The 13,520-nt window shown below is 36.9% G+C and overlaps 1 protein-coding gene across 4 annotated transcripts in view; it reads right to left on the bottom strand.

Annotated features, from left to right (window-relative positions):
• The window catches only part of SORCS1 (sortilin related VPS10 domain containing receptor 1), a 293,578-nt gene that overhangs the window by 117,500 nt on the left and 162,558 nt on the right, over positions 1–13,520 (bottom strand). For all 4 annotated transcript variants that reach the window (XM_061372634.1, XM_061372633.1, XM_061372636.1 and 1 more), the window contains exon 4: positions 2,000–2,158. In XM_061372634.1, the coding sequence (XP_061228618.1) occupies positions 2,000–2,158 (159 nt within the window). The remainder of the gene's footprint in view (positions 1–1,999; positions 2,159–13,520) is intronic.

A 13,520-nucleotide genomic window follows, 5' to 3' on the forward strand; every position in this document is an offset into this window, starting at 1 on the left:
TGACTCATACCCATACAGAGTACTTTTTAAATTCTATTTTAGAGTTAATTGCTACAGATCTACAGACCTTGTGCTACATGATTTTTCTCTTGCAAGCACAATAACGAACTGGTTTTTAGGATTCTATAGAAGAGAGAGTTTCCTATGGAATAATGACAATATATGTGCTGGTAGCCATCTACCATAAATCAGATGAGGCTTAGCTGTATGGACTCTAATTCAAAATTATTTCCTGAGCGCTGAATACCAGAACAGCTGAAATTTATTTTCTACCATATCCTACTTTTATTTGACAAATTTGCCCCTGAAAGTTTAATTGATCTTTATCTAAGAAATTTCCTAATATGCAACAACTTTCATCCCAATAGGTCCTAAAAGACAGCAGTGACCAGATTCTGTTCAGCTTCATGTAAGCCCAGAGAATTCAACAGCCACAAGGGAAATGAAACATTTTGACCTCTTCTAATTACATATTAAACATCCAGAAATTTAATCTGCACCTTCCTCTGAACAGCTTACAATGCATATTATAAAATACCACAAAATGCTCTGAGAGGGATGAATGAAAAACATTGCATGCCATTGACTCTACAAAAAGAATTAGGCGAGCATTTCTCATAGTTGGGAAGGCTATAAAGCTAGAGTCCTGGAAGGATACTGGTTTTGAGTTTAAAGCACAGGCTTAACTTCTATTCCAAAAATTCCTGTAAAATCATTTTGTGACCTTACCTACTTATTTAGCTTTACTTTTGCCTTTATTTTCTCAGGCTTACAGTAATAGTAAAAAAAAGCCTAAAGTAGGCTAATGTTTGTAAAATGAATTTATATACACAGACAGAAAACATCGTGGAATTCAAACATTAATGTTGATATTTACATTAATGTATAATCTGAGCAATTCAGCTATTCTTTTTATTAATGATTCAGATTCTCATAGATTCATCATATATAAAACAAAAAGAGACCACTAAACTCCTTTGTATAAAGGCGTATATACTAGATGCCAAGATATTTCATTCTTTTACCCATTGGAAACTCAAGAAACTGTTTTGGTCTTTTTCCAGTTTTACTCAAAATATCAAAATGCCAGTAAATTTGTCATTTCTCAAAACAGTTTGCTCCAACGACTAGTTACTTCACAGCTGAGTTTATCTACCATTGACTTCTAGCCATCAGTTCTTGTTAGAAGGGCTTTTTTTTACTAGATCAAAATGGTTACTCCTATGTTTTGTCTTCCCCTATGGAGTTATTTATGCACAACAACAGTTACCCTTCCATCTGCTTTTTCTTTGAATAAACAGATTGAGCTCTATAAAGTCCTTCACTGGAAGATGACTGATTTGTGGGTATTGATGTTCCTGATTTTCAAAAAGTTCTGAGAATGTGGTCTCTTACAATGGAGTCCTGTTTTATTGTCTCAAGTTGGGCAGCAAAAAATCAAGGCAAATCTCACAGTGTATTTATTTGGCTGATGGATTACCCCTACTGAAGGAACTGGACTCCAAAGAAAATTGATTCACTGCTACTTTTCTCTTAGAAATCAAAGGGTACTTGAAAATATGCCAACCAGATTGGAACAAGAAGTGTCTCATACTGTTCTTTGAGCTGGTGCTAGACTAGAGAAAGAGAATTGTTAAGAGGACAAAAAGCACCATTAGAGGTTGTTATTCCTATCATGAAGGATCCTAGCTGTATTCTCTGCCCACTGTCTGTCACTCGATATTGCCAAAAGGACTGATGAATAAACGCAGACTGCCAGGACCACATATAGGGCTAGGCCCCAAGACCACAGTAGTTGCCCATGTCCTTTACTTTGCCCTTTACACTGAGGCTTACTCCATGTTTCCTGCTTGGAAATACCAGCTCAGTATTTCCAAAGACTGCCCTGGTATCACCTCAAAGACTTTCCTGAATGCTCTGCAGATGTTATATAGAGAGGTGGGAAAACCCTAGGTTCTTACTAAGCAAAACAAAGCAAAATGCTGCCAAAGATTCTTACCTTCTGATCTTGGCTGTATGCTAAGATCCAATCTTCCTTCTTGGGGTGGAAGAGCAGACTGTTGATGTAGAAGTTCAGGCGGTATTTTTGATAGGTAGCCCCTTCATCAGAACTGATTAATAAGCTGCTCTCAACTTCTGGATCGGTCAGCAGCATAATCTATATGGTAGGGAAAGATGAAAATACAGTGGTGAAGAGACATCAGATGGAAAAATAAGCAGCTAGGAACTGCAGGTAAGCTTATTAAATACATCTATTTCAAAGTGTTTGAACGTAATGTCAAAACTAAGCATAGCTAATCTTTCAGTAAGGAAAACAAGCACATTTCAGCTATGTATACAAGCACATAACATATGATCAAATAGGCAAAATGACTTTAGCAGTAGTTAAACGGACTTAATGACAAAAAGTTAGGTGTTAAGGAAAAAAGAGACATAGGAAGAGGACAGAGATACACACACAGAATGATCACTTATGGTGAGGTTTGTTAGACTCTGGCAGAATTTAAAGAAATATGACAGCTTCATTGCCTGGAACATTATAACCTGGCTGTCTACAAGAAGCCATCATGCTTTGGCAGAAGAAAACATTTGATAACATGCTGGGTTCTTTCCATCTCCAGTTTCTGTGGTGCTGTGAATTACAGATTTGGTAGTGTATCAAAAATAATCTCCAAATAGTAAAGTTGCTTTCTAGCTTTGTCCAAGAGTGTTAGTTTAGGAGTGGCAGAAGATACACGGTTTGCAGTTGTAGTAACTAGTTCTCCCCATTAACTATGGTATTAATTGGTATGCATTGCTGATGAATCAGAGAGAATAATGAGGTACTCCTCTCATATGTCTGCATGAGAAAATATATAGGTTTTAGCAGTAAAAAGAGATCATTCCAGTATTTCAGCAATCAACAGACTAATACCCTTAAGGAATGAGAATGAGGCATTATGAATGACAAACATGAAGAGCTCTGAAGAATATTTGCCTGGGAAGGTATTAAAGCCTTGAATCATTAGCTTTGGGTTGGTTGGTTTTTTTGTTTGCTTGTTTCAAGTATTGGTGCTGCTGCAAATGGCAAACACCAATATGTTCTTAGGCAAGCTTGAAATGAAAGGATCCCCACCTGGCATTTCTCAGAGCAAATTCCTATTTGGGTTTGGGTGCTGCAAAAATCAGGTACTCCATATTTTCTCTTTCATTTAGGCAGGCAGAGTTAGACACAACTCATTAACTATGAAGTACAGGGAGCCCTAAGTATTGATAGACACCAGATACTAAAGAACTATTTGTATGTGAAGGTGTAAATACACATACAATCTACACAGGAAATGTCCTTCATTATTGGGTAGCTGCCAGGGGTTTTATCTATCTCTAGAAAAACCCTTAGCAGCATATATAAACCCTTGGTAACAGTTTGGACTGTGATTTGGAAGTTTGGGATTCTTCATAAGCCTGTTACATCATCACACTGTATCTTGAATGTAAAATAGGGCAATGTTTTGATTGTAGCATAAAGGTACAGTCTCCTTTTGCATCCCTGACTTATTTTCAAAATCTTGTGAAAAAAACATGCATTATTAAACATTCTTATTTCCATTTAACACTTCCAAATACATCAAGCATATCACTGATGTGGCTCCTAAACTGAAGATTGCATGACAGAAACTACACAGAAAACATCAATAATCAAAATGTCAATATATAGATCATCTACTGTCACTAAGTAGCCTATCTAGCTTCTGAAGCCAAAAAATTTACTGTGATGCTTATCAGTTGGTTCTTGTTTCTTACCAGACTGATTTCTGGGACATTGTTCCTACAGTTAACATTTATTGATTCAGTACAATGATTCAAGCATTATGATTTTCCTATTTTTATGACTTCCTTCTTGAGTGGATTTTGTTTATGTTGGTATTTGAAATATCACAGCACAGCATTAATTTAGACTACAGCAACTGGAGCAGAAATAAGCACAAATCAATGAGCTTAATCCAAGCTCCCTGAAGTTAGTAAGAGACTTGTCATTGACTTTGCATTGTGCCTCTAAGGCAAGTTGTTAATCAAGATCCACTCTAGTCTCATGTATTTTCTTCTACCTGCATAAGGAACTCACCTGACCTCATCACTGTCGCATCCAAGCACATCACTGCCTTAACACATTTTCTGTCAGGCCACTCCTCTGAAGTCTGCAAGTGCTCTTATCTCCATTTCTTAGAAAGGGAATTGAGGGACAAGCTCTTGAGGCACTGAAGCACCTAATTCCTCATTCAATCAATAAAATTTAAGTGCCTGAACAGACTTCCCAGCACTGCTGACTTTGGCTTTAATCTGCTAACTACTGCCTTAGGCTATTCCTACTGTTTTTTTATGTATCTACCAGATAGATACCTGATCTTTTCAGGTCTCCAGAAGCCTTAGCTGTTGCACTGCAATAGCCAGCTATTTTGTACATACAAAGTGTTCCAGGACATATGAGTTTTGCTATATGTGGCAATAACAATAGTGGTTTATCTGTCATTAAACTGTGCAGAAGTGCCACAGGTTTATGCAAGAGCATACAGAGAGCTGAAAACAGGGAGGGAGTTGATAGATTAATCTAGCCACTAGTCAAATTGTTAACTGTAAGACCAACTTTCACGGCTTAGGACATCATTATCTGCTTCATCGTTGTCCTCTATATTGCCGCTTACTTTGCACAGATGCCATAAAAGAAAACAAGCTAGAGTTAACTAAACAGTCACTACTCACATCATAGTCAAAGCACCATGCTTCTTACAAGATAAGAAAAGGAAATTTAATTACAACATTTCTTCTTGTAAACAATCAGAGCTACAAGCCCAAAAGATAGCATTCCAACCACTACTGGGCAGTTACTTCAGAGTATCAGGTTAGTGCTACTCTAAAGTCAGATCCTCTGCCTCCAAAATGCCCGTACTGCAGATAAGGTGTCATTTCAACATCAACCATTTCTTTCTACAAACCCGCTTCCACTGAACTGCACTATGCGGTAATGCAGTTGCAGCCACATTAGCTTAGTTTTATTGCCTAAGTTGCCTGAAGCATCAATGAGTAAGGAGGCAAAGTACAATGGCATTAATCTTTGCTGTTGTTGCAGCATATGAAATACAGAATAAGTAAATTTTAGAATATGCTTTGCAATAAAAGAAGCCAATTTCTGCTTTGAAGTAGTCTTTCACCCACTGACTTGATATACTTGCCTATACAGAAAAAAAAAAAGTGGACACATACACACGTTGAACAAGAAAAGCATGGGAAATAAAACCAGCAACAGTAACAAAGTGAATATAAATTTAGAAGTCATAAACATTAATATTTAAGAATAACTAAGATAAGAGATTAGAAAGACATTATTTGTATATTTCTGTCTTCACTGTAGGAAGCATGCTGGATTCCCTTAAGTGTGAGCTCAACAAAGGAGCTATCTTCTTGATTTATTTCTGCAATGCCTAATACATAACATATTACTGCTTTCCCAGCTAACAGTGGTTTCTGGACATCACTGCAGAATCAACATGACTTTTGCACAGGAAAATCACACCGCATATCTATCCAGGTTCTTAAAGGCCATAGGGAAAGATATCCGTCAGGACTTGAGAGGTTCCCTTGCGAAAAGATCTGAAATTGCCTATGGAAAAAGGCCTTTCTGTAGATGAATTTATAGTTAGAAGATCAGGATCAAACTTCAGGGAAAATCTTTCCATTTCCACAATGGAAGGACATGTTCATTTGGAATTTTCCCAATAATTTGTGGAGTTCAATTTATTCATTAATGATCTGAAAAGAAGGAAAGATAAGTGACAAAGTTTGCTGATGGCAGTAATGCATTCAGAATGATGAAGACAAAAGTCAGCTACGAAGTCCTGTAAAAGGATTGCACAATACTGAGTACCTGAGCACTAAATGACAGGTGAAAATCAGTGATAATGTATGAAAAAAAAAAAAAAGAGGAAATAACCAAACCACCCCCCGCCCCCCCCAAACCAAAACATCAACACAGATAGAGAAAAGCAATCCCAGCATAACAGACAGAACAATAGTCTCTGAGAAGATAATTCCTTTTGGGAAAGGAGTTTTTGCAGGTTTCAGTGAAGGGGTCTGTGAAAATAGAAACTCAGTCCTCAGATCAAAACACCTTCAATTACACCAGTAGGAATTATTAAGAGAGAATTAAACAAGCATAATAAATAACGCTATTAGGCCATTGCAGTGTTCTCACAAGTTTTACGTTGGGTGTTATTCTCATCCTGCACCTTAACAACAACAAAAAGGCTATGGCAGAAAACACAGAATAGGTGTTTGAAGAAAACTAGGAAACATTTTTTCATACAATCTGCAAATAAATGAACTAATCAACTTCCAAAAGACATAAATGAGAGGCAATTTGACCAAAGTCTACAAAACTATGAATGGCCTGGAAACGCTTAGAAAATAACTATTCACTCTCTCATAATTTGAAACTCATGAGCATCAAATGAAATCAAGAGTGAGATACAGAACACAGATGACATGACAAGGGAAGAACTAATGATGTCACCTATTTGGAATTCTGTAAGGCCTTTGACACAGCCCCCTACACCACCCTTCTAATGGATTTGATGGGTGGATTGTTCTGTGGACAAGCAATTGGTTTTATGGAGGGGTAGGACCGGTTAAGATTCAGTCTGATTTAGCATGGCTGTTCTTATATATGTCGCTAGAGAGTGAATTAATATTATAAACAATAACAATCTTATCAGCTCAGGTGGCTGATACTGCAATTTCTTTTGTAAATAATTGGGCCTATCATTTTTACCTTAACAGTTTTTAAACTACCCCTGATTCCAGCATCACACAATAAAGCTCTTAACGCAGGAGTAAAGAGAGAGGCATACATATCTGCCTCTCAAAGTCAGCAAAGTCACTTAGTAAAGGGAGACCAACCTTAGAGTGCCTCTGGTCTTGTTTATTGTTTTCTTATGACAACATTAATATAAAAATATCCCCCAAAAATGAAGAGTGAGGGTAAGCCAAGACTCTACTTCTCCCCAGCAAAAATAATTGTTCTCTGTTCAAATCAGTGCTCAAAATCTTCGTACTCACACCAGGCACAGCAAGCACACACTGCACTTTCTAATGCTGCAGAATCATTTTTTTCCTCTATGAAAAAAGAGCCAAGAAAGTTGACAAAGTCTTTTTCAACCAAATGCAAGACATGCATTAGTCATCCACCCCCTGAAAAGGGAGAAACTTGATTTGTTTTTCCTAGAAGTGACAAATGAACACAAACCAAAATTTACAGATCTTAAGCAATCCACACTATTTTCACCCCTCGTTGATGCTAACTCTGCTGATGGCAGATTGCCCTTGACAGTTACGTGGATATCTGCTGTCCTCACAAAAAAAAAGTCCAGAACACTTCACAAGAGAATTCTGATTTTGCTTCCACAGATGGAATTGTGATCCTTAACAAGTGCCCTGAATACTACATCCAGTGGCTTAGTTAAGTCCAGAACTGCTCTCAATCTTTATTTTAGCTCCTCATAAATCCACTTGGACCAAATTTTCTCTAATATTTTGTAGGAAAGAGCCTAGTAGCAGCTAAATAAGATAGTAGGAAAATATTACAAATGTATTTCATAGGTTCATCCAGGTCTAGTGGAAGATGTCCCTGCCCACAGCAACAGGGTTGAAAATAAATGATCTTTAACATCCCTTCAACCCAAACCATTCTATGAGTCTGTGATTGACAAATGCTTTAATTTAATTCTGATGTATTAACAGATCTGAGTTATATCACCTGACCATAAATAGGGATGAAATGCAAACAGGTTCAAATCTCCTGAAAGAACCTTCACCCTCCTCACCTATTACCTGCTTCTTGCACAGACCAAACACTGGTGACTCATATGAAACAAAATTTCTCACTGGAAAATGTAAGTGAAGTACAGAAAAAGAGGAAATCAGCAAGGAAGAACAGAGATGTCCTACTCTTCACAAAAGCAGTGCATTCCCTACTTAGATAAACAGCTGCATTTTTTCCAGCTTCTCTGGGGTTTGGTAATTTTTAATATGGTAACTGATTGCAAAAGCACCAGTGCTATGGAGTCCCAGCATAATGAAATGTAATTTCTGCCACTTTGCATATCACTCCTGAATTTAGATTGCCATTTGCAAGGCATAAAGATCGTGTAAAGAGAGAACCTGATTCTCCAGACCCAGGAATTCATACACGCATTACAAAGCAACATACGCTGCTAATTTTAACTAATCAACCTAGTTCATTTCTTAAGCTTTTTAAGATCTAGAATAAAAAATAAAATGAAAGAAGCCAAATAAAGGAACTGCTTTGTCCATGGCATTCTGAAATGAATGCAATACTACTTTACAGAAAATTAGAGGAACAAAATTACCATAAAGAAATAACTCGAGCATTTATTTGGATAATAAACAGAGAAAGAGGACACCAAAGCCTTACAAAGTTTAATAAGCTTTACTCATGAGCTAGCATCAGCTGCTGTAGAACTGCATTCATGAGTAATGCTACCACAATCTGGCCCAAGTCTCTGCTTTAAATAAATTGGCTAACAGTATTAGCACTGAGATGAAAACATTAAATGAACTAGAGCTGACCATTTTTAAGCTGCCTCTGTCTCTGACTAAAGACAAGGTTAGTTGCCGAGCAATTTCATTAAGATCCCATTAATATAATACACTAATAATTCAATCAAGGCACTGTAAAGTGTTTTATTGCCAGAAGCTCTTGTTAACTTAGCACAGTAATTTTTGTAGGGAAAGAAGACTTCAGTGACAATTACACTTCCAACACTTAAGGGAAAAAAAGATGTTGCCTTTGAATGATGACCTGGTTTGGAATGGTCTCAGAATGACCACTTCAATACAAGGAAAAGGTCTGTGGACAAGTGATTTTGTAACTATAACCCAGCAACTTTAGAGTAAAAAAGTTCTTACACAAAAACACATAACCCAAACTCATTAAATCAGTCTGCACTTTGCTTACATAGAAGGTAACATATTCCAAGTCTCACCATATAAAACTATACTCATCATTACTAGACAGTGCTATTCAGATTCAGACTCAGTCCAGATCTGGACAGAGGAAACTCTAGCATCATTTCCCAAAGGAACCCACAGGAGGGTCCATATAGGATACCGCTGTCTTCTTTAAATCTTGTTTGTTTAAAGGTAAGAGAACTCACGTGGTGAGGTTCAGCTGGTGAATTAATCTTGTTTGCACACATGAAAGATTTAGTGCTCACTGAGTGATAAAACAATCTCTTGTCAGCATAATGCTAGATGGCAAAGGACTATCTTTTGAGAAAGATTTATCTTTAAAGAGAGAAAAATTATCAGCTGCCAATATTTTTGAAAGCTAGGATTGTACAGTGTTCCTAATAGAAGAATTGTTGAAAATTGCATCTGGCATCTTGATGAATGTGGTTTGAAATGAAAAGCTGGCTAATGACTTGAAAAAAGAATCCATTTACCTGTTCTGCATTAGGAAAAAGTTAATTAGAGGCCAAACATGACCACAAAAGAAAACAGCCAATGAATGTTCTAATTTTTATTATCTGTGGCAATCATACAGGATGAGACAATGTATGCATCAATAACAACTCACAAAAATAAAAGAAACACTGTGTAACTCCCCCTTATCCAAGCTTCAGACAGAGACATAAACAGGCACTTCCAAAAATCTGCTGATTGCCTCTTCAGTTATACAGAATAAGCCTATTATTTAGTGAAAGTCCAAACAGTCTCAAAAGGAAGAGGAGAAATTTTGGAAAAAGCTTTTACCTTAGGAATATGTCTGCCACCTTGAAACCAAGACAGCATAGGCAGAAAATAGCTTGCATTTACGTGTGGAAGTTCTCACAGAATACGTGAGATGCCATATAGTCAGAGAATGGTTTGGGTTGTAAGGGACCTTAAAGCTCTTTCAGTTCCAACACCCTGCCACAGTCAGTGGACACCTTCCACTAGGTTGCTCAAAAAAACCCTGTTCAACCTGGCCTTGAACACTTCAAGGAATAGGACAGCCACAACTTCTTGGAACAACCTGTGCCAGCACCTCACCTCCCTCACAGTAAAGAGGTTTTTTCCTAATATCTGATCTAAATCTATCCTCTTTCAGTTTAAAGCCATTCCACCTTGTCCAGTCACTACCTGACCTTGAAAAAAGTCTCCCTGTAGCTTTCTTGTAGCCCCCCACCACAGGTTAATGTACTGGAAGACTGCTATAAGGTTTCCTCAAAGGCTTCTCCAGATCACCTTTCCTTCACCACTCCAGTAGCTCTCCTGCACAGTGTCATGTTTAAAGGTTTTACCTACTAATAGTATGAGTGATTTTACTAGTTTTTACAGCATATGCTTAAGTGGCTAAGCAAAGAGCATTGAAAAGCCACTGAACCCCACCACATACACATGCTAACAAGAAAAAAAAAAAAACAACAAACAAGCAAGACATTTCATCTGTTTTTAAAGACTATTCCTCATCAAATGGAAAACCCCACCAGCTGTCTTAGCAAACACACCTATTAAAATTACGTTCTTAGAAACTAGAGTAGTGCTGTTACCCTATGCACTGAATAAGACCATCAGTTAGCTGCATTGGCTAAACATGGTATCTTCCTTCTGTTACAAGATTTAAGAAAAATTGCCTCAAACATTTATATTATAAACTGTCCAATTCTCTGCTTTTTGTCTCTAGCTCATTTTCGGTTGAGCACAATATTGGAGTCCTACCCAGATTTCTTTTATTTAATGGACTTCTTTTAAAAATTGGTAAAAAGTTACTAATTCAGTGTGAACTACAAAAACTTGTATCTGGTTGTTACAGGTGAACAAGGTTGTTACAGGTCATTGCATCTCACTGCTCCTTCTTCTCATATTGACTGAAATAACTAGTATTTTTTTTATTTTTATTAATTTTATAATTTTTTTTCTAATGAAAGAAAAATGATTTAATTCTCTCAATATCTAAACATTCAAGTTGAACAAAAACTTTTTCTGTGTGTGTGTTTAGCACAATTCCAGGATTACAACTACTGTTATGATTTTCATGTGATAATTATACCCGTACTAGTCAGCTGACATTTCAGTGTTTCTTTTTCAAGCATGGTACACAACAGTTGATTTTCATTAATGCATGACTTTTGTCTGAATGCCAGTGAAAAAGTACAGTGACTTTATGTTGAACATAGCAAACACAAATCAGCATGTTGTATTAACTGTATTAATTAACAACTGCCACTAATGTTTTTCAGCTTTCTCTACTTAGACTAATCCCAGTTTAATGTGGTTCCTTCATGTTGTCTGAATTTTAATATTGCCAAAGTCACAGGTATAGGTTTGGGTCAATGCAATGTAGACTTATGGAAAGGAAACATGAGGCTGAGACACACATGCAGATGTGATTAAGTTGTTCTTTCCGCTAATATGAATACAGTTATAAAGAAACCAGAGGTGTTGGGGGAGAAGATTTCTTCTAAGAGAAAACACTATAAAATAATAACCACTCCTTACTCTAAACTTCAGCTCTGAAAACATCCAAGTACCGGATGGAATGGGACTGATCCTGTTTCTATCAAAGTCCAAAAGAGGGCAGTGCACCCACACACAGCCTGGTCCGTTACTTGCAGCTCATCAGTGTGGGGGTGTTCATCAAGTGGACAGGTTGCTACCTACAGACTTTTCTCCCTGTGGCTGAGCTTTGACAGAAGCCCCATTAGCAAGTGCCTGACCTTGGATTAGACCTGAAAAGATCCAACTACTTCTTTTTCTATTAAAAGTGAAGAAGTTCCCACATCTTCAGTTTTTTTGTGTGGTGCTGAGTCACTGCTTGTGGACTGGACTGAACAGAGAGAAACAGCAACCTTCACCTTCCCAAGAGTGTTTGCAATCCCAACAGCTAGGGTGAATCCTTAAAATACATGCCTTTGCTTTGAGGTAATAACTTGAATAAAGGAGAAAAAAAGATGAGACAGGGGAGAAAGGAATCCCTGAAGATTAGCATCATTTTTTAAATCTTAGCTTTTTTAAGTACAGCTTCTATTTCCATTACTCAACAATTAAATGAAAATAAAGACTCTATGTTTTGTCCTTACTTGAGTTAATGTACCTAGTGTCTTAATGAGTACTGTAAAAAAAGGACTCTTATTTGCGTCATCCTTATGCAAAAATAGAAATGTAATACTAAAAACAATAAAGAAAACCTTTTATTAACGTAATTTAGTAGATTACTACAGGATGTTTCAGAGACACTTTTGCTTTATTTTAAATTATTAAGTGATTTTAAATTATTTAATATAGGTAGGTGAAAACTTTTGGAGTTCTTTTACTCCAGCCTCTGGCTTCATACTGAGCCAGTTTCAAAACTACAGATAGATTCTCAGGACTTTGTCCTGTCAATATTTAAGTGCCCTCATTCAATGGAGATTCATGGAGATTCTTTGGGCCTGTCCAATCTGAAACTGTTCAGTTTCCATTCAGTGTTAATTGTAAATGTTGGGGGTTATAATGTCAGGTTTAGAACAAAGAACACCCTCAATTTTACATTACTTTTCAGTTATAGGTCTATCTTAATAAGAGCTTTGAAAGCCAGAAGTGCCGTATGAACCCAAAGCACCAAGGTTAGTTTCACCTGCCATGAACCTGTAGCAGTGCTGAAAATAGAATTTGTTGGGCTCAGCTCCTAATCACATGCATAAACATTAGCTCTGAAGTAATCAGTTCTAGGGGAAGGAACATGAAAAGATTAAGCTTCTCTGGTTTTCAAATCTCCCTCAAAATCTAGATTTTTATCTCTTCATTTCACAGCCTGTTTGTGTCTAATTTAGTAGCCTGACATGAAATAAAATTCCCCTATTCTTATTTCATTATTATTACACACTGCCTTTCCTTTGTTTATAGATATTTGACATAAAAAGTTTCAACACCCAGACCAGCTTGAAAATCTATTCCTTAAAATCTAAGCAAAACACTGTAGAAGCTTCCATTCTGGAATAAAATCTATTTCATAACAATGATTGTATTTGATTACTATATTTTAAGAAGAAATGAAACAAAGATAAAATACTCGGGAAAGCTACAGTACTACAGGCACTTTGTTTTGGACCGTGCAATCTAGTCTCAATTATTAATCATCTGTTCTTTTGCAACAGATGTTCCACATTGTACTGAACAAGGAAAAAAAAAGTCATCTGAGGCATTCTTACAGTCTTACTTGCTCAGAGAAGAAAAGAAACCTCAGCTCTGCAGAGGTCTGGAATGAGCTGCATTCATGCATATTGCCTCTACTTTGTTCTTTTGCTCAGTAAGGCACTCCTTTTATTAAAGAATCTCATGAGATTAATTAGTTAATCTTCACAACTTCGTGGTAGAGAAGGAAAGTGCACATATCAGGAGGGAAAATTATTTGGACAACCTGTGTTAATCTATCAATGGCAGAAAAAGAAAGAAGCCACTTGCACTGTAAGCATATTACAAACAATAGCATCTTTCACCCCCCA

Source organism: Neopsephotus bourkii, unplaced genomic scaffold (assembly GCF_033783945.1).
Source record: "Neopsephotus bourkii isolate Nb327-2 ecotype Australia unplaced genomic scaffold, CSIRO-AGI_Nbou_v1 NB_1615, whole genome shotgun sequence".
Lineage (NCBI taxonomy): Eukaryota > Metazoa > Chordata > Aves > Psittaciformes > Psittacidae > Neopsephotus > Neopsephotus bourkii.